Source organism: Lonchura striata, chromosome 22, assembly GCF_046129695.1.
Source record: "Lonchura striata isolate bLonStr1 chromosome 22, bLonStr1.mat, whole genome shotgun sequence".
NCBI classification, from domain to species: Eukaryota; Metazoa; Chordata; class Aves; order Passeriformes; family Estrildidae; genus Lonchura; species Lonchura striata.
The window spans coordinates 10,005,143-10,024,080 of NC_134624.1; the positions used below are offsets into that span (position 1 = coordinate 10,005,143).

The 18,938-nt window shown below is 41.5% G+C and overlaps 1 protein-coding gene across 8 annotated transcripts in view; it reads right to left on the reverse strand.

Moving 5' to 3' along the window:
• STRBP (spermatid perinuclear RNA binding protein) overlaps positions 1 to 18,938 on the reverse strand; it is a 72,844-nt gene that overhangs the window by 23,706 nt on the left and 30,200 nt on the right. For 3 of the 8 annotated variants that reach the window (XM_077787926.1, XM_077787927.1, XM_077787928.1), the window contains 13 exons: positions 16,335 to 16,429; positions 15,830 to 15,925; positions 14,997 to 15,108; positions 14,318 to 14,415; positions 13,744 to 13,855; positions 12,939 to 13,031; positions 11,903 to 12,102; positions 9,738 to 9,899; positions 8,812 to 8,946; positions 8,164 to 8,304; positions 7,487 to 7,610; positions 5,570 to 5,614; positions 158 to 439 (listed from right to left, as the gene is read on the reverse strand). In XM_077787926.1, the coding sequence (XP_077644052.1) occupies positions 345 to 439; positions 5,570 to 5,614; positions 7,487 to 7,610; positions 8,164 to 8,304; positions 8,812 to 8,946; positions 9,738 to 9,899; positions 11,903 to 12,102; positions 12,939 to 13,031; positions 13,744 to 13,855; positions 14,318 to 14,415; positions 14,997 to 15,108; positions 15,830 to 15,925; positions 16,335 to 16,429 (1,508 nt within the window). In that variant the 3' untranslated portion in view covers positions 158 to 344. Of the gene's footprint in view, positions 1 to 157; positions 440 to 2,606; positions 3,051 to 5,569; positions 5,615 to 7,486; positions 7,611 to 8,163; positions 8,305 to 8,811; positions 8,947 to 9,737; positions 9,900 to 11,902; positions 12,103 to 12,938; positions 13,032 to 13,743; positions 13,856 to 14,317; positions 14,416 to 14,996; positions 15,109 to 15,829; positions 15,926 to 16,334; positions 16,430 to 18,938 lie in introns of those variants that run through there. The other 5 variants (XM_021543685.3, XM_021543686.2, XM_077787929.1 and 2 more) reach the window with 4 other exon arrangements.

The window sequence follows — 18,938 nt, forward strand, 5'->3', positions numbered from 1 at the left end:
GTTTTCAGTGCTTGAAGCAGCACTCGACCCGGGTTGTGCCTTGATTTGGCGTTTGGTTTTCCCCCCTCAACACACCAGTCCTTCCCTTCTAGTGTAAAGAAATAACCAGGAGTATATACACATCTATTGCTATGTACCCAAGGAGAGGACTTGTGGCTTGGACTAAGTATTGCTTTTCATTACATGGAGCAAAGTTCAAGAAGTGAGAAAAACACTTAAAAAAAAAAAGAAGGAAAAAAGCTCAGATTCCATGTCTGAAGTTGAGAAACCTCAAAACGAGCCATGTTTTTCTTGCTTTTAAGACATGTGCAAAATGCCATTTGGAGCCACACAACCTGATGGTTCTAGAAGTCAGAGAAGAAATCTTGAGGGCCCAAGTGAATAATAAAAGGTGCGATGCTGAGAGGCTGGCAATAGGGATTGTCAATGAAAAAACCACCTACAGTGGGAGAAGAGCAGAGAAGCAAAAACCTCACGTTAATTTCTGAGACTGGCTGAAGCTAAAGCTCCATTTAAATTTCTCTGCTCTTTCAGCTGCAAGTGGAATTTTCATTGTAAAATGGGCACTTTGAATTCTTTGAAGGTATTGAAACATCTAACACTTCCAAGGTTACCACTTTCTAAACAAAGAACTGACAGCTCATTCATATTTTCAGTAAAGCAGAGAAATGTAAAATATGCAGCAAGGGGGCAAGTTTACAATGTGGTTAGTAACTCCCAACAAATGACAAAAAATAAAAAATGACTTCTATAAATCATCTGAAATGACTGCCATCATGTTGGAAAAGAGCATAGCGCCCTTCATGTCTTTGAAATAAGAACAAGATTTTGGCTTACAAATGTTTGTTGTGTAGAATTGGTTCACAGAATATTTTGTTTGGAATTTTACAAAACTGGGGATTCAGAAAAAAAAAAGGAAACTACAGTTGCCAATCAGGGGAACTCCAAAAGGCAGTGGGGGAGGGGGAAATGTGTGCAGAGGAAAGATTCCTTTAATGAATATTTGATTAACAAAAATGGGCTCTGATCAGCCATGCTTTTTCTGCTCCGTGATGGCTTCCTTTCATCCATAGGCCAGCAAAACAGATCAGTGATTTCTGAGCACCTCTCAAATTAGGCTCCATCCCCGGCCCTGCTCTGTGTTCCGTGGGTGACACCAGGCTCACCCTCCCGGGTCATCATCTATGTTTTATTAAAGTACCACCGACACCAAACGGAAGCGAGAGCTACGGCAGGAGGAGAACCCAGGAAATGTAAACACATTCCTAAGCACAAATACTTAGCTTAAGAATAACAGCTGCAGTTCATTCCAGGGAAAGCAGCTTGTTCTATAAGCCACCCCTTATTCAGCTTTTCTAATATTTTTCTCCCTCTATGGGGGCTGTGGGGAGGAGGAACTTTACGTTGCTTTAAGCACTGCTCTTACAACACCCTCAACACAGACACAGCTCCCCTTGCCTCAGCAGCAGCGTCTGTTAGAGAACAGGGGATAAAGGCAAATCTTTGGAAGTGCAGGAACTAAAGCCAGCCTATGGAAAAGCAATGGGCGAGGGCTGAGGAGAGAGTGCAACCAACAATGCTGCTTATTTGTGGGGTGATACCTTAATAAAGACCACTGGAACCCCTTGTTAGAGCCCACAGCAGTCTACAGTCCATGGAGACTCCAATCGTGGAGCTGGGGCCTATCCTGGAATTTTGGACAGGTGCACACACTCCTCATCAAAAAGAGGACTCTGGGTTTAAACATCAACTCGTAAAAAAGTACTGGCCTATGGCTGAAGTGTGTCACTTTTCACAGCAGCACTCAACAAGAACTGGGACAATTAAATAGCAAGTTTTCATGGGGACCTTGTTGCTGCTTTAGATTCTTATAAATGTAAGGGGGAAAGGAGAACCTTTGGTTTAATAGACAATTGACAAATAAAATGCTTTCTGTAGAAATGGTGGATGGAAAATCAAGGGTGGGCAGACAATCTTAAAAGTGAAGAAGGCCACAAGAACAAGTGGAATTTTTTCTTTTTTTTCTCTTTTTTTTTTTTTTTTTTTTTTTTGTAAAAACAAAAGGAAGGAAAACATGTAGTTTTTGAGCTCTAAAGAACCTGATTGTAACGTTATTGTTGTCCTTTCTCTGGGCAATACAGGTATAAGGTGTATCCCTGGAATTGCATCCTTCTGTGGGAACTTCCTTTAATACTTGTTTAATACTTGTTTCATAGAATGCAGCCTTTATACAGAGACAGACTAATTCCCTTTGTTTCATTTGTTTTTCAGCAATTTGTATACGAGTGAAAAGTCTTCTTGGATAATTAAGACTGTGTCTAAAATCACAGTTATAGTATGCTGATCTATAAGGAAACTCAGGTACTGATGCTTAACTATAAAAAATAAGATAAAACAATATTTTAACCCATATTTTACTAAGTTTATTACACACCATAATATTTACAAAGTTAAATGTTAACTGTAAAGTTTCTATCATGGTTTATTTATTATTATTATTTTTATTTCTGTTTTTTAAAGAACTATGCCCTGCATTTAATAACCCTACAGCAAATACAGGTCATTAACTGAGTCTGTGTGACTGCATTAGGAAACAGGCAGTACTCTTGTGTTACAACAAAACAGTTTATTTGTGATCAGTGTTTTATATTCTATACATCCTTCACAAATTTAATTTTACATAATTGGATACTTCATTTAAAACGTAAGATTTAAGCTTCTAGTTCTTCCCTATAACAGAAGGCTGGTATAAGTTATTTGAAAATGAGGTAACATTTCACAGAACATTTTTTCAAGTTTTAGAGAACTAAATTTGCATTTTGTTAAAATCAAAAAGTAGGAAAAAGATGTTTCTTTACAAATGACTTTGCTCAAGTATGTGTTCAAAGAAAACAGGATAAAAGGCTTTTTTTCTTCTAACATTCTGTACTGTACTGTGTTGTTCAATCAATAGGAATTAGCTTCTGCCATTTGCTAAAAGAATGAGTAGTGGGGAACGGGGTAAGTTGGGAATTTCATAACTGGTAACAGAACCATTCTCTTGGGTAAACCTACAGAGAGAAGAAAGGGAGAGGACTCCAAATAAGTTCAGCAATCCAAGAAAATCAGATAAGCGCTTACAGTAATGTTCTCATTAACCTTTTCCAGATCAGTCAGTCAACGTGATGTCAGCGTGCAGAGTCCCATAAACAGTAACGCTTCACCACTTTGCACTATTTCAGACAGATGGTTATAGCTTAAAGTCTGCTTTATTTTTGTCTGGTGTTTGGTAAAATTAAGGAAGTGATATTCTCAAAAGCGGAGTGTGTATTTGGACTTGAAGCTCTATTTCATAATCTTTATGGTAATTAATATCTACTAGTTTGTTCTACATTGAGGTAATTTCACAGGCCAGTTGCAATTGCAGATATTCTAAACAGGCACTGCTGTGCATAAAATACAACTCACAGGGAAACTGTTCAGCAGTTTTGATCAGCATCCAGGTAGGTCAGCCAAAAATCAAGCACCTACAGTAAATTCTGCATCTGCTTCCTTATTCTGCACTTCCTCTCCTGTGTTGAAGTAGTAAAGCTGGAAAGATTGACATCTGCCTGATTTCATTATTATTTTAGAGTTCTTGTGGCCTCACAAACTTCTGCACAATTAAACGTTTGTTTGGTTTTTTAATCTTGCCTATTTAAATTCTAGTATTTAACCTATGTATCCATTTAGAAATCACAAAGCAGCAACAGCAGGTGTTCCAGAGCACCAGATGATCAAAGTGAAGTTTCCCAACATGCAACAGCTTACAAAGGCAAAGAGACATGTTTACCTTACAGCCAAAAAGCATTATCCCAGAACTTCGCATCACAATCATAAGACATTAAGAACAGAAACTCTTTATGTGAAAAATGGGGGCATCCAATTTCACAATGCTTTGAAGTCAGTGATATGTCACATATATACACCTAAGTGCTTAAAAACCAGCTCACAAAATAGGCATAATGAGAAAAAAAACCCCAAACCAGAAGGAATGAAAGAAAAAAGCAAGAAAAGCTTCAGGGAAACTCGGTAACAGTTGTATTCCTGCCTTCAGCAGGGAAAGGATTCCTCATGTCACAGTGTGTCACTGCTTGTAAAAACACAGACATGCAGATACCAGTAATCCTGCTTATACTCTGAGACTGTTACTTGAAAAAGAACCAAGGGAGTTTAAAAAAATCCATACCCCAGAATAAATTGCCTTTCATTTTTCTCTGAGAAAACATGTTGCTGTTCCTTGTGTGATGCACCACAAAGGACAACACTCCATGGGACAGCCCTGCTGGCAGCTGCCCTTCTGTCAGAGGATGGGGCCAGTCAGCAGATGTAAAACTAGAGAGGTTTTACTCTCCAGTAAAACTAATTCTTCAATTTTGTGGGAGAATTCCACACTGAACACAGCCCGTGGGCCCATTCTCCCTCTTAGTACAGAATTGGACCAGCTGGTCCCAGTCAGGCAAAGCAAACATTTTCCATAAAGCAGCATTTTTGTCCTGTCAGAGCTCATACCTCTAGAAAAGTCATGTAATTGACATTTCAAAACATTTTTAACTTTTATAATGATATCAGGGGAGTTGGTATTGCCCAAGTTAGACAGATTTGGGAGGAATGACTTATTAGAAATGCTAAAAAAAAAGCAGAAGTTATCCACATTAAAAATTCCAGGCCTTGAAACATACCAGTCATTTGAGCAGCAGACTGTGACCAGTCCCTGCCACAGGACAGGCTGGTGGGACTGCTCCTGGTGGGCTCACGTTGTGTGTGCCAGGACATATCACTGACTCCAAACTGCCCTGCTCCCATTGCCACATAAACCTCATTCAAAGTAACCAAAAGGGCCGGTTAGAGGATGCATTGTTAGTCCAGCGTAAAACAAGCCAGTAGGGAGGGAGAAGCCAAGTTAAGGAGAAACCTTCCATCACAGCTCTCTGGTTATCAGCTCATTTTACAATCTCCATGAAACCAGTGCTTTGCCAGCCTAATAGAACATGTTTCATAGTGAAAAGCATTGTGGCAAATGACTGTGTCCTGGCTGCCTCACAGACTGATTGTTACCAGCACTGACTGCCCAAAACCCATCCTGGTGTCCCAAGCAGTGGTGTTTAGCCTGCAGGGGTGGGGGGTATTTGCCCCTAGACTTCAAAGAGTTGACAGCATTAAGGGAGCTTTGTCCACAAGTCACTTACACTTGGGGACAAACATTTCACCAATGTTACTGTAATGCCATTTAGCTAAATCTGGGTCAGAGATGCTGAAATAGGCCCTTCGGTAGTCTTTGAATGGAGCACAGACTGGCTGGAAAAAGTAAGGGAACTACTTTGACTGGATTCCAGTATGAAGGGAACAGGCAATTAGAACAAGCAGTCCTTCCACAGACCAGGCAAAGCAGAGGCAAAAAGCTACTCCAACCAAAAAAGAACCACAAGGTTATGGCATAAAAGTGGTGTTGTTGTCATGGTTTAAGAGCTTAAATCTCTAAATTTCTCCTTGGACTGCCACAACAGTTTCTGGATAATTTCTAACGTGTTAATTACAGGGCTGTACGTACCGTAGGCTGGTGCCGCTGTGCTGTATCCATACGGTGCTCCATAGCCTGCAGGGAAACAGAGGAGGGAGGGGGTCATTCCCTGTCCTGCCTGTCAAGTGTTTGCACACCTGCACATGGGCAGGGATCCTGTGCCTAGAGCAGGAGCACAGCAAAACCAAATTCACACCAATACATACAAATATTGCTGAAAGCACTGCAGTGTTCCTATGCAGCCAGAAGGACAAGCTGCCAGGGACTTTCTCAAGCCTCAGCATCAGAGAGTTAAAATTCCCCATTTTCCTCAGCATTTTCTTTTCCACTGAATTCCTCAAGTCTGCACTGTCAGAGCATGGAGCTGGTGTGACACAGACATCCCATATTTGCTTATGTTCTTCTTAAAACACAAATGCAGTCTATGCAGAGAATAGTCACTTTCCTAAATTTCCTTGAAAAAGAGAACACTGGATGCCTGTGGCAGATGTCACGTCCCCCTTAGTAAAGCTCCTGGCTTTCTCTGCCATTTCTAACAGACAGAGTTCCACAGAAGGTATGTGAACACCTCCACACAAACAGATCATGTTTTCTCCAGAGAGCAGAGTGTGACACTGAAGTATTTGAGAAAAAAAGTAACACAGGTAACACCAGCATTGGTTTCTACATGTCAGTAGTTCATGAAGGCTTTACAGGTTGTTTTTTTTTTTTTTTTTTTTTTCCTGGTGAGACTGCTGGTGTCACTCCAAAAAGAGATTTCTGAGAATAGGAGATGGAGAGAAATAATCTGTGAAGGCCAAGGCCAGTAAAAGCTTAACTACAGCAACTGGGAAATTAAACTTATTTCTGGAATAATTCCACATTGGCAAGAAGCATGCCCCTGGCAGGTTAAAGTGTCTCTTAAATGACTCCTCAGGCAGACAGGCAGTTCCAAAAACAATGTTAACAGCCATTAAAAATGAATTACTGGTGTTTAATATTTAAAATGACATGACCATACAGGAACAATGAAGAGGACATGCTGCCAGTGGTGCCAGGCAGGAAGGCTCCCAAACAACAGGGCTGTGCTATTAGCACGTGCAAGCTGCTGGAGGCTGTAATTAGAGCTCATTCTTTAAACTGAAAACCTGAGCATGAGGACTAGAAGAGTTATTTTTTGGAAGCTGCTACTGGATTTGCTTTGACTAAGGCATCTTCAGCATCTCAGTCTTACAAATCTGTGGTTCTTATAACAAGTGAAAACAATGCTTGGATTCCTTTCTTTTGTCACCCACAAACCTCAGACATGCTGCAGTCACAAAGAAAATGCATTTTGAAAAGTAATTTGAAGATGGAGAAAGTGATCATTTAATGAACATTTTCTTGTGCAAATGTGAAATGGGAACGAGAAGCCCTAGAACTTCAGAAGCTAATCAGAACAATACCGTGTAGATGAAGATTCCCCATCAGCCAGAGCATGAAAAGAAATTCTTTTATTTCTGGCCACCACAGAAGCTACTGCTAGATGCTTCCAGGTGTAATTCATGTGGAGGGTTTTTGGGAGCTCAGGGACTTTTGAGCCTGCTGACTTCATGTTCACAAAGGATTCCTGGAAAAGGCACTCCTAATGCTAAATCAGCACATGATCCAGAAAGTTCTTAGGTAGGAAGGGAGCTTTGGGAATTGTGCCATGGCAGTGAACTATGAAGACAAATCATAAAATAATAAAGCCAGGAAAGCCATTATGCCCATAACTGTGTGCTCTGTGCACACAGAGCTTTGAGCTGCACACTCATAAAGGATACACTCTGCCAGCTTTCCAGCTCTTTCATTTATTTAAACACCATGAAGCCTTCTGCTCCATGTGAGACGGTTAAAGGAATCACTTGCACAGGTGAATAACACACATGAAAAAGAACACCCCAGCAGACAAATGCTTAACTGTCCACTACAAGTGTGGTTCCTTACCTGGTGTTATGTATCCAGTAGCAGCAGCTGCCCCAACAAACGCCCCTCGTGTTAAAGCACCTCGTCCTCTGCCTCGAACAGCCTGGACTGCTGCAGAAACAGCTGTATTGACAACCCCTTTAGTCTGCCCAGAGTGACAAAAAATAGCAGTTCAGAGAGTGAGTGTTGCAGGAATACAAGGCCACCTGCATTAAATCATCCCCTTTGAGAGGTCTCTGTAAACATGCCTGATGTGCCAGGCTGGCTGAGCACCGACTGGAGAGTGCTGTGCCAAAGGATGTGAGTGACAGGGACCCAGCGGGTCCCTGGCCCTGTCACTGCCTGCAGAGCCCAGCACGTTCCCTGTGCTGAGCCTGGCAGTCCCTTCCCTCAGACTGTGCCTTATTTACCTCAGATTTGGGCATGAGTGAACATTGCTGGCTTCTGAGCCTCTCTGCTGCTCCTCCCTGCTGTCTTTCCCACTCTTTACAATTTTCTTCAACCTACAGCACTGGTTTTACATCTCCCTTACCCTCCTGAACCCACATAACTGCAGCAGGGCCAGGATTTCACCCCCAAACAACCCGCTCACAAAAACACCAGCCTGTGTTAACCTCACTTTACTAGAAACTGCCTTCTGTATCAAAAACCAACCCAGACCTGGGATAATGGTCCAATAAGGAAGTTACAGTTCTTACCTGAGGAAGAATCTTCTTTTTCTTGTTATTTGCTGCATTAGGCCCAGAAAACAGTTTTTCAAGTGCTGCTAATGCAGCACTTGCTTTTGCTACTTTCTTGTTTGGGCCTGCACCTCTGAACTTCTGCCCATCTACTTCTACCTGAAAATCAAGATAGGAGTTTATGCTAGTGTTGATCCACAGGAACACTCAGCTGACCCATAAAGAACTTCAGTAGGAAAAAGCATCTAAGCTTAGTGTTTTATGTGACAAATTTCTATTGATTCTAGATTTGAAACTGCTAAAGGATATCAAGGTTATCCTGGGAACCAGTGTGTCACAGATACTGGGAATCTGGAAACTACAACTGCAACTCAAAGAGGACTGGCATATCTGTTGAATACTGGATTTAGCCTATACCCTAGAGTCTTCCTTGTCATGAAATTTTGGTCAGAATCCAGTTTTAATTCTCACTGTATTTTCCTAAAGTGGAAAGGCTATTCCTTTCCCCAGCTGAATCATCACAGCAGCAGAGAGATATATAACCTGGGAAATCACCACCACTGATGTGCATTGCAAAAGGCAAAATAGCAAAAATGTGAGCTGCAGCAGCAAGTGACTGCTACACCATTAATAACCCCTCACTAGCTGCACCTCTGCCACACTCACCTCCATCACAAAGCGCTTGTCGTGGCTTCCCCCTGTTTCGGAGATGAGCTCATACTTCAGACCCCTTCTCTTTTCATTGAGCTCCATCACCGGGTTTTTGCCACTTGCTGTGAGTATGGGACCCTGAGTTCTTACCTAGAGAGAGATGCAGGGTGTTACTTCAGAGCCTTTCTCTCTTCAAAAGGCAGCCAAACCTCTGCACACCTGTATCACAGGTAACGCTGTCCTGGCTGCAGCACAGCCTGCGATGCTGGCACAGCAAAGGGCAAGTCTCTGAAGAAGGGCAGGAGGACAAACAGTGATGTCACAGAGGTCACACCCATCTATTTCTGTTGGTGAGGGCTGCTGTCCTCATGGCCTGGTCTGGTGCCTGCACAAACTAAACATGACACCAACTGCACTTGGAATTGCAACCCTGAGAGAATCCGAAGCTGAAGGTGGGGCCATGGTGTCAAGTTCCTTGAAAACGAAGGCTTTCACACCAAAAGGAGAGACTGGCCTTCCCGGCCCTGCACATATGTCTGCTGTTCCATCTAGTTATGTGCTGGCACTACCAACTCAGACTGAAGAAATCTCGTGCCCTGAGTCACGTGTTTTAGTAGAAATGTCTGTAACTGTTTGGAAAGGAAGGTAAAGCTGAGATCTCACCACACCAGATCAGTCTGCAATAGAATTCTCTTAGCTATGGATAAAAACAGGGCAGTTCCATAAAAATACTTCTTTTGCATTTCCCTAGAAATTTCTCACTGGACTAAGCATGTACATGTTTTGAGTTATTCATGATTACACACTGTCTGGAAATTGTCTCCCAACTGAAGAAATTTATGTTTTACCATTCTGACAAGTAGAACAGAAAAAAAAAAAAAAAAAAGAAGAAACCCCAATCCCCACACCTCTATCTTTTGTACTTTCAATGCAATCCTTACCTCTAGGGTAGCGGAGGTGTCAGCTGTGGAATTGCCAGTATTATTATTGCTTGAGATTGAAGACGTTGTTTCATTTTTACCTTCAGTATCTGATTTTTCATCAGAACTTACACACTCCACATCTGCATCAAAACCTGTTGGATACCCCATTGCTTGTAAAACCTACAACAAAGCCCCATGAAATGAACTGTGACAGAGGCAGCAGAACAGGAACAAATACAAAACTGATCACAACACAACAAACAGTCCACCATACACCTTAAAAAGGCGGATTCCTTACAATATTTGCTTTCTCCTATTTGAAATGGAGATATCCATTTCAGTGGTTATCAGCAGGGAATACAATATCAATGGGGAAAACAATTTCAGGCTTCCAAAAGTGGAATCAACACAAAGCAGAATTTTAGTCTGAAAGATACTCATAAGCATCATTCATCATCTCAAGAATTCCTTGTAAAGTAAGAAATCAAAGACACTGTTTAATAGCCTTATAAGGATTTCCTTACATACTATTTAGTTTTGTGCATGATTTCCCCCCTGTGTCTATGGACAGATCAAGAGACAGACTGTGGGGCAAACGTGACAAACAGTTTTGTGAGAATTCAAGCCTTGTACAAGATGGTACTTCTGGAGCTCAGTTCCTTCAAAAACATCCTCCATGAGCAAGGCCAGCCTCTCCCTTAACCAGCTTCCTGATCCAGCTGCACAAAGCTACCACACATAGGGCAAGGGAAACTTAAAGAAACCCAAAACTGCTGAAAATTTAGGGCCAAGAACGAAGTCTCCAAAAACTATTGTGTTCGAACCCTGAGCTGAGAACTGCTTGGGTAACCCCTGGCTTAGCTGCCATGCAGTTGGGGTACATCTGGCTGTGTTTTCAGGGCTTCTGCATTTTAAAAAGGTCAGATTAGAATGTGAAATCTCCCATTATTTCCTCTTACAAGACTGGAAGGCAGGGTCTTGGTCTGCTGAGAAGGGAAAGAAAGAAAGAGAGAGAAAAAAAAAAAAGCAACTCTCCACCACACCACCCATTTCCTCTTGGCTTGAATCATGGATGTTTTGATGTGTAAATCTAGTGAAAACAGAGCTGGTCGGCACCAGCACAGATCTGGCTGACGCAGAGAGGTTCAAGGGCAGAGCAGTCACAGTGTTTCAGAGCAAGTGAGTTTTTTGGGCTTTTTTTTGTTTTGTTTTTTAAACTGCAGAGAGGAAGGCAAAATAAAAGAATGAGGCAGAAGGTCTGGAAGGACACACATGCAGAGAGCTACTTTTCCTGAAGGAATAACACAGGCCCTCAGATGCTTCTGGACACTTTGAACTTGAAAGCACATAGGACAATAGGATTTTCAAAACTGAAATCAAAGGAAAGCAGAAAGTTGCCAGATGAAGATTCTAAAAAGGAAATTCTTGTTCAAAAACAAGTGAGGCACAGAATGACAGAGGGGCCTGTTCCTATCAGAAGAGCAGATCTATTAACAGGTGTTCTTTTGTAGACTAGTTTAGGTTGGAAAAGACCTTTAAGATCATTAAGTCCAACCATCCATTACCCCAGCCCTACCATGCCCTCCACTGAGCCATGTCCCCAGGCACCACATCTGGTGGATGCTCACATTGGGCATTCCAGCCTGTCCTGCTGTCATGTAGAGTACCTACAGGAAGCAACAGCAGCTTGACCAGTCTCTGAATGATAGCAGTGTCCTGGAAATTTGACTGGATAAATCATTGGCATGGTTTACCCAGTACACAGAGGTACTCTTCAGGTCCTGAGCACAGAACTCTATTTCCAGGAGCTCACAAGCCAGGAATGGACACAGAGAAGGAGGGGGAGAAAGAAGCAGCCACCAACACGCCACTTTCAAATCAACAGGACCCTCCAACTAAACTAAACCAACCAACTAAACCCCTCCCATACAGAATTTGACCACCACATTCAGTCCACTGGAACATGAGCTGACCTCATGTAGAGCCCCAGGAATTTCTTCCCCACTGCTAGCACAAACCCAGTGATGCTCTTTGAACCATGCCGAGCTGTCTTTAGAGCACACAGTCAGAAGCTCATCTTAATAATTTTTTTTTAATTTTGAGCTTGCATATTATTAGTTCTAAGCACATTTCATACTCCATCCCAAGATCTGGGGTTAGCAGATTATTTCAGGCTGCCTTACCTTCACTGCCACATGGAGCTTGGCTGTTTTCTTAGAAGGTCCTGATGCTTCATAAGTCGTACCATCAACATCTACAGACATTGTGAAGACTGGGGCATGGACTGGACCAGACTGTGACAGCAGCTTATACTGAAGCCCTGGCCTGATTTGGTTCAGCCTCATCAGAGCATTCATGAGATCTATTGCTTTACTATCTAGTACTAGTACAAGATAGTAGAAGGGGTGGGGGAAGGAGGGGAAAGGAAAATGAACAAAACAAGATGAACAGAAAAATGAAACAGTTTGCATTTCAGTGCCTTCTGTCTGTATCAAGGAGCAAAACCATCCCTCAGTCTCTCAAGAGGGTGAGGAGAGCCATAATACTGTTAAGTCATTAATAAGCCATTCTAATTTGGGGTAACAGCTATAATGACCTAGTTTTACATTAACATTCTGCTGCAGCTAGCTGTATTCCTCCTGCCTGCTGTAAAAAGAGTAACAAGTTTTATAGCTAATGGGGAACCAGATCTAGAACTGGCATCCAAGTAGCACAATGAAAATAGCCCCCAGAATGACTGGATCCCAGCAATGCCAAGAGATTTCTAGCCTGTGCATATGTGCAACATTAATGTTTTGCAGATTACACATCTTATTTTCCTTGTAGGAAATCTTGAGAGACCAACACCTAACTCAGAAAGGGGAAGAGTGAAGAGAGTGCAATCTTCACTGAGCAAAGTAACTGCAGTACTTTAAAAAGAACCCACAATACAGGGATGTTACCATTAAAATATCTCAGCTGCTTGGGCAACTTCAGTTCTGGTGTAAATTGATGGGTAATCCCATTTAAAAATGCAAATCATTCAGTTAGTAAAGCATGTCAGGGGAAATTCAGATGTACAGAGATGTGTTTGACATTCTGAATGCAGGGTGATAGAGACAACAATTTTGTTCCAAAGACTTTTTCACATGCTCTACCACACCAACACAGAGAACCCTTTAAAGCAGCTCCCCCTGTACAAATAGATCTTTGAAAACAGTGGAGAAGTGCTACACTTACTTTTCCTCAGATTACGCTTCATCTTTTTATTTGGATCTTTATCATCCCCAACACTGTCTTCAAATGGTCTCTTCAGAGCAGATGAGCCTGTACCTAGGGTATAAAGTTCCTTGTAATATGGATATGCCATTAGGAAAACACGATCCCACAGCAGGAGTCTGATTAGTCCCACACTGTTCCTTGCTTGTTTATAGAGAACAGAACTCATCTATCAGTCACAGCTTTCTTATTGCTACATGAAAACCAATACTGGTTTACTGCTCACTCTACCAGGCCAGGGCAGGATCTCTGTGTCCAATACCAGGCGTGGGAGAAGGACTGCAAACCTGCAGTGCTGTTTTCCACATTTAGTCTAAGCAAGACCTCCAACAATATTGTTTGTACAAAAAAATACACGTGGAAATTTTTTGAATTAGATATATATTGTTTTCTAGGAAGAATTTTTGAGTAATTCTTACTATGAACATTCATTATATGCTTTTTGACACGTCTGCAGTCTCTCCTCACCAGCATAAGAATCAAACACTACTTCTGCTCATTGGATGCCAAGGGACTTTGTGCTTTTATCTTTAGATAATCATCAGCTATATTATGCTGTTCTGCCTGTCGTCTCCTGGTATTTCTAGAGACGAGAACTTCCAGATTTTATTCTCACAATGAGATATTTTTTAAAAAAATCACCCCACATATAACAAAGAAAAGCTTCTACTTCATATTCACAGCACATAATTCAAAACTTCACCCATTCTAAATTAACTCCTGGTTTACTGCCAAATTAGTGACTTTTGGAACAAATAATACCTACCTTCTTTGTCAGTTACTGACCAGGAATATTTCTGAAATGACTTATTTGATGGGAGGGGATCCATTTCCAAAACTTTATAGATCTGCCCAAAGGCTGATAATCTGAGCGCGTGCTGAAAGGGACAGTAGACAAACACATTAATCACAGCAGGATTTCACCTCAGTTGCTCAAGTTTTTTAGTAAGTCTTTAGACAAAAACTGCTTCTGTGGTTTTGACAGACAAGAAGACAGCTTTTACAGCTGGCCTCTGCAATAGCTGTGGGAAATGCTAATGTCCAAAAATATAAAACTCATGAATTTGTGTAACACAGAGTACAGGGCACTCTGACAGGGAGCCCATCCAGGGGCTCTGTGCTGGGAGCAGAGGTGGGTGCACGGGCATCCCACTGACTCTGCAAGGGTAAGATTTCACACACATTTAACTCTTGCACTCCTGAACTATGGTTTAACCTTTCCAGGATAGTGCAGCACAAGAACTGTCAGGACTGCCATGAAAACAAGCCATCCTGGCAGAGAATAAATAGTACTAATGAGCTGGATTCCTCACTGTTGCAGCACACACAGAGTTCCCTACCTGAGCACTGTGTGTAATGGCTTCTTTTTGCTGAACTGTCATGTAAGACAAAGCGTCCGTGGGCTCGCGCTCACAGGGGTCGTGCAGCCCCGGGCCCCCTGGCAGGGAGAGGAACGGGGATTACTGAAGGGAACGAGCAGCAGTGTGCAACCAGGGCCTGACAGAGCAGCTGAGCCCAGCTGCTGCACTGTGGGCAGCACCCTTCTCCAGCAGCGAGCCAGGCTTCACACAATGCAAACTGACCCAAGGTTTTCTACCCTTGCAGTGGCCACAGACCTTATCAGGGTAAACACTGCACATGGGTGATAACATTAACTGAAATCAGTAGAAATGGAAGAAAACACAATTTGGACAGATACATAGATTTCAAGGAATCGGTAGAAACCAGATAATCATTACGTTTATTTACCTGCAACCCCTTAATGAGGTATGGTTTAATTTATAACAAGTCAAACATTCCCTGTTAATTTCTCCTGCAGTGGCAGTATCATTCACACAGCTACCACTATGCAAAATACTTTCTTTTAATTTTATATTTTAAAGAAAAAAACATCCATTTCACTCCAGGGCAAGTTCAGAGTTCACAGCAGGCATTTCTCATGTAATCCTACAGCAACAGCTAAATGTTAAGGTGGGCTGACCATCCCTTTGTGTTCCTGGGGTTCATTTGGCCCCTTACCAGGAAGAAGAATTCCAGATGCCAAACACTCCATCACTCGTCGCAACGCTTCCCCAGCGCCCAAAGGTCTATTACAAGTACCTATAGATTTTTCACATATAAGCTCGAGTGGCTAGAAGACATTAAATTACGATTAGTATGGACACAAGGGTAACTGTGACTGAAAGTTAAAAACAGGGGGCAGAGGGGGATGCACATTCACATGAGGACACTTTGTTTGTAATCCACTACAGGTCTAAGTGACAGAGACCTGCCCCAGAGGAGGCCATGTACTTGTGTAGGGCACATCTTTGTCCCCCCTCGTCTGAGTCACCTTTTGAGGACACCAGCTGTTCTCCATTGTCTGCCCAAAATGTCAAAAAGGAGGGGTCTCTAAAGTCAAGCCAGATGAATGTTCTCTCAGAGGGTTTTCAGTTCCACACAAGAGAAACACCACCTCTACTGCCCTACAGAGTGTTCCTCTCCAGGCATGCAGAGCAAACTTGCCCCAGGAAAGGGTGACAGCCACTGGCAGGAGTGGCATTGTCACGGGAGCAGGATAGTTTTGGAATACTAAACAAGAGGGATGGAAGGCAACAAGTGGGAGTCTGTCGCCAATCCTCCAGAATGTGCAAGGCCCACAGCAGTGTGTCCCTTTCCATGGGATCAGAGTGTCAGACTCGATGACTACTTGCCTTCTCTGCTCTACACAGGGAGCAGTTAAATGGGGAGCAAAGGAACAGGAGTGGAAGGAGGAGTCTCACACAAGACTCTGCTTTCCCCAGTCCAGACACTGCTACAACCCAGGAGATCTGAGACATGAACCTGTGGCCTTCAGCTCTTTCTGTACTTACCCAGCCTTTCAGTGGTGCCCATGTGGGGACTCTGTTGCACAAATCCCGCAGAATACGAAGGACAATTACACATGATTTTAGTCCATTTGCCCTGGCCTAAAACAAACAAAATGATTCCAATACACCTGCAAAAGCCTGGTCTTCAATTTTGCTTTTCTTTTTAAATGCACAGAGTCCTGGGATAGATTTTAAATTATTATTACTTAATACTTAATCAGCTTCATGCAAAATAAAAGCACATATATAAAAGTACACTTGAATTTAGAGAGATGTATAAAAAAGGCAGTGAAATGTCAAGATTGCTTTTGTAGCCTCATGAAAACTCTGGACCAGCTGACTGTCTCCCTGTCACGTTTGCCCTCGCACAGTACAGCACTGGGTTGGAATTCTAGACCTTTGCTCTAGGAGGGACTAGTCAGAAATTAAAGAGGCATTAAAATTAAAACTGTCTCAAATTAAACCTTGCAAGGCTACAATAACAACAAGGTAAGAACAAAGAGCCAACCTGAAACCATTTGGCGTGCCGCAGAGACGCCAAGGCCTCCAGGCATTTCTGCCTGTCCAATAAGTCCGGAGGATCTTTCATCGCAACATTATCTACTGGTAAAAATGGGATAAAAAGAGACAGATACAATTTGACCAAGGGGTTTCTGTCACAATACAAAAAGAGCGGCAGCATCTCAATGAGATAATAAGACTCCCAGAATTTAAGTGCACGGTGTTATTTAATTTAAACAAGCCATTAAAGATAGTAAATGTGCACGTGTGCAACAGAAGCAAAGGCATTCACTCCTTGTAAAATAATAGTAATAATAAAGATGGCCACTGCTACAGACAATCTGGGATCTTATTAAAAATGTAGAACACATTTCAGGGCAGAAAATAGCTCTATAGCACTTTTCCTTTTTTTTTTTTTTTTTTTTTTTTTTTTTTCTGTTGGGATGTATTGGGCTTTTTTTTCCTCTTCTTCTTTGTGACTTTTATTCCACAAAGGTGGCACAGAATGTCAAAGCTTCTTTGGACAAGAGGAAGATATTCTCAGGGGGTAATAAAAAAATGTAATAGGTAGAAACTTAAAATTACATCCATGCAATTGTTGAGAATTCCAAAGAAAAACATTGAATATATTTGAAATACTACTGCATGAACAGTACTAGCTAGTATAATTCAATGAAAGAAATATACAGGAAATGCTAGTACAATACTTTAATTTGATTAGTCTTTCATATAACCAGAGCATATGAAAGAGTGGCTTTGGTAACTTCCAGGTCATTAATGTACTTGAGAGGAAGTGCCCTTGTGTAAAAGCTTCCCAACAGCAACTGAAACCAACAGATGAAATTCAAAGATGAATTTGAGAGACAAGACACTGATATTTTCTGTCCAGGTTTACACTTTCTTTGCCTTCCCCCCCTTTATCAACTAACTTGTAACAAACTGCTTTTAGCAGCCGCATCCAATTCTACATTAAGGGGAATTCTCTATCAGTCCTTTCTTCCATATTTCTTTATTTTAATCCAAAGGAGTTTGTATCATCCAGATTCTGTGGAACCTCTATATAAATGACAATTTCTACATTTCTGTGAAATCGTATTACAAGATACTAGTTTTAGCTGATGTTGACAACATCTGGAATAACAAAATTAATCTATGGCTTAACTAAAACCTTGAGTATGGCATTTTCCTATGAATATGTAGTTACTCTTGACATAAAAATAAATAATGCGAAAATATACTCTTTTTATTATTCATAATGGTTAATTCTCCAGGTCTTCAGAGACCTTTGCAGAGATGAATGAAATACTGAATCCTGAAACTGAAAACTCTGCTAGATGAGCAAAATCCAGCAAAACATCTAAAATACCAGGACAAGTTACGAGGAAAAAGTACCATCAGTTTGTTAGTGCTATCTCCAAAGATATTTTCTTGGGTTCCATTGAATGGGATTGGCTACATAAGCAATTGCATCTTTAATGTTAAGGCTGCCTCTCCTAAGACATTTCCTGGGAAGGTACTCTAGTAAAAGCACTTGATGTTATGATGAATAAAAGAGCCCAAAGCAAAAAAAATCCACCAGTGTAAAACTGAACAGAACCAGTATCTTGTCTGACAGGTGATGGTTGCAGTCAACAGTTGCTGACTCAAGTGCTATAAGCTTATTTTCTAACCCCTGTGAACTTCACAGCAGATATTTGCATTGTTTGTTATTGCCCTCATCAACAGCATTCCAGGATTGGGATTAATCACTCCTCTTGTCTGCTTTGCAAATCAGTGTCCAAATGAAAGCTGCAAATTCTCAAAACTCTGGCTTTCTTTGAGCACAAAAGGTCACTTTGGAACACAAGATTTGCTTTTAAATTTCTTTTACAGTTTTGTTGTTTTCAGGAGTGACAGTTGTGGCACAGGATTACTCAACATCCATCTGGGTAGTTCTCTGAGAAAACTTCACTGCAGACAATATAAACATCTGCTTAAAGCTCGAGTATTGTATCAAACAAGTACTGTCAATGAATGATCAGAATCTTATTTTAAAACGTTAGAAATGGCAAAGGTGACTGACTGCAAAATCATTATTTTTTTGCAATGAACTGGGGCTCAGTGTTGTATGATGTTTTGCTAAAGAGTGCTGCAGCCATTGATACAGTAAATTAATTTTTCTTTTAAACCACAAACTAAACAGAATACATGGCACCTGTCATTCAGGTGAACCAAAAACTTCCTAAAATGTGTTTCAGCAATTTAGAATTATACATTTTCTTACAGGACTAAGACCATTTTCCAAGGCCTAATTTAGAAATATCTTGGAGAATTTTGCCAATTGCTTGTTCAGCCCCAGTGTCCTGATGTTGCAGTCTGCCAACTTTGGGGTGCAAGATTCTATTAAACAGAAAGATGAAGAGAACAGGCAGTGAAGAGGTCGAGCGGCTTGCAGCGGGCTCCCTTCAGACCCCCTCGGGAGAATGGCATGTTTCTTCATGCTCTGCCAGTCAGGAAAGTGAGACCAAATCAAAATCTTCAAACGGGATTGCAAAGCTTTCCTTTTTTCCTTGTAGTTTTAACAAGGGCAGTGATCCAAGGAGTTTAGTAAAGAGTAAATTCTAAAGCCCTG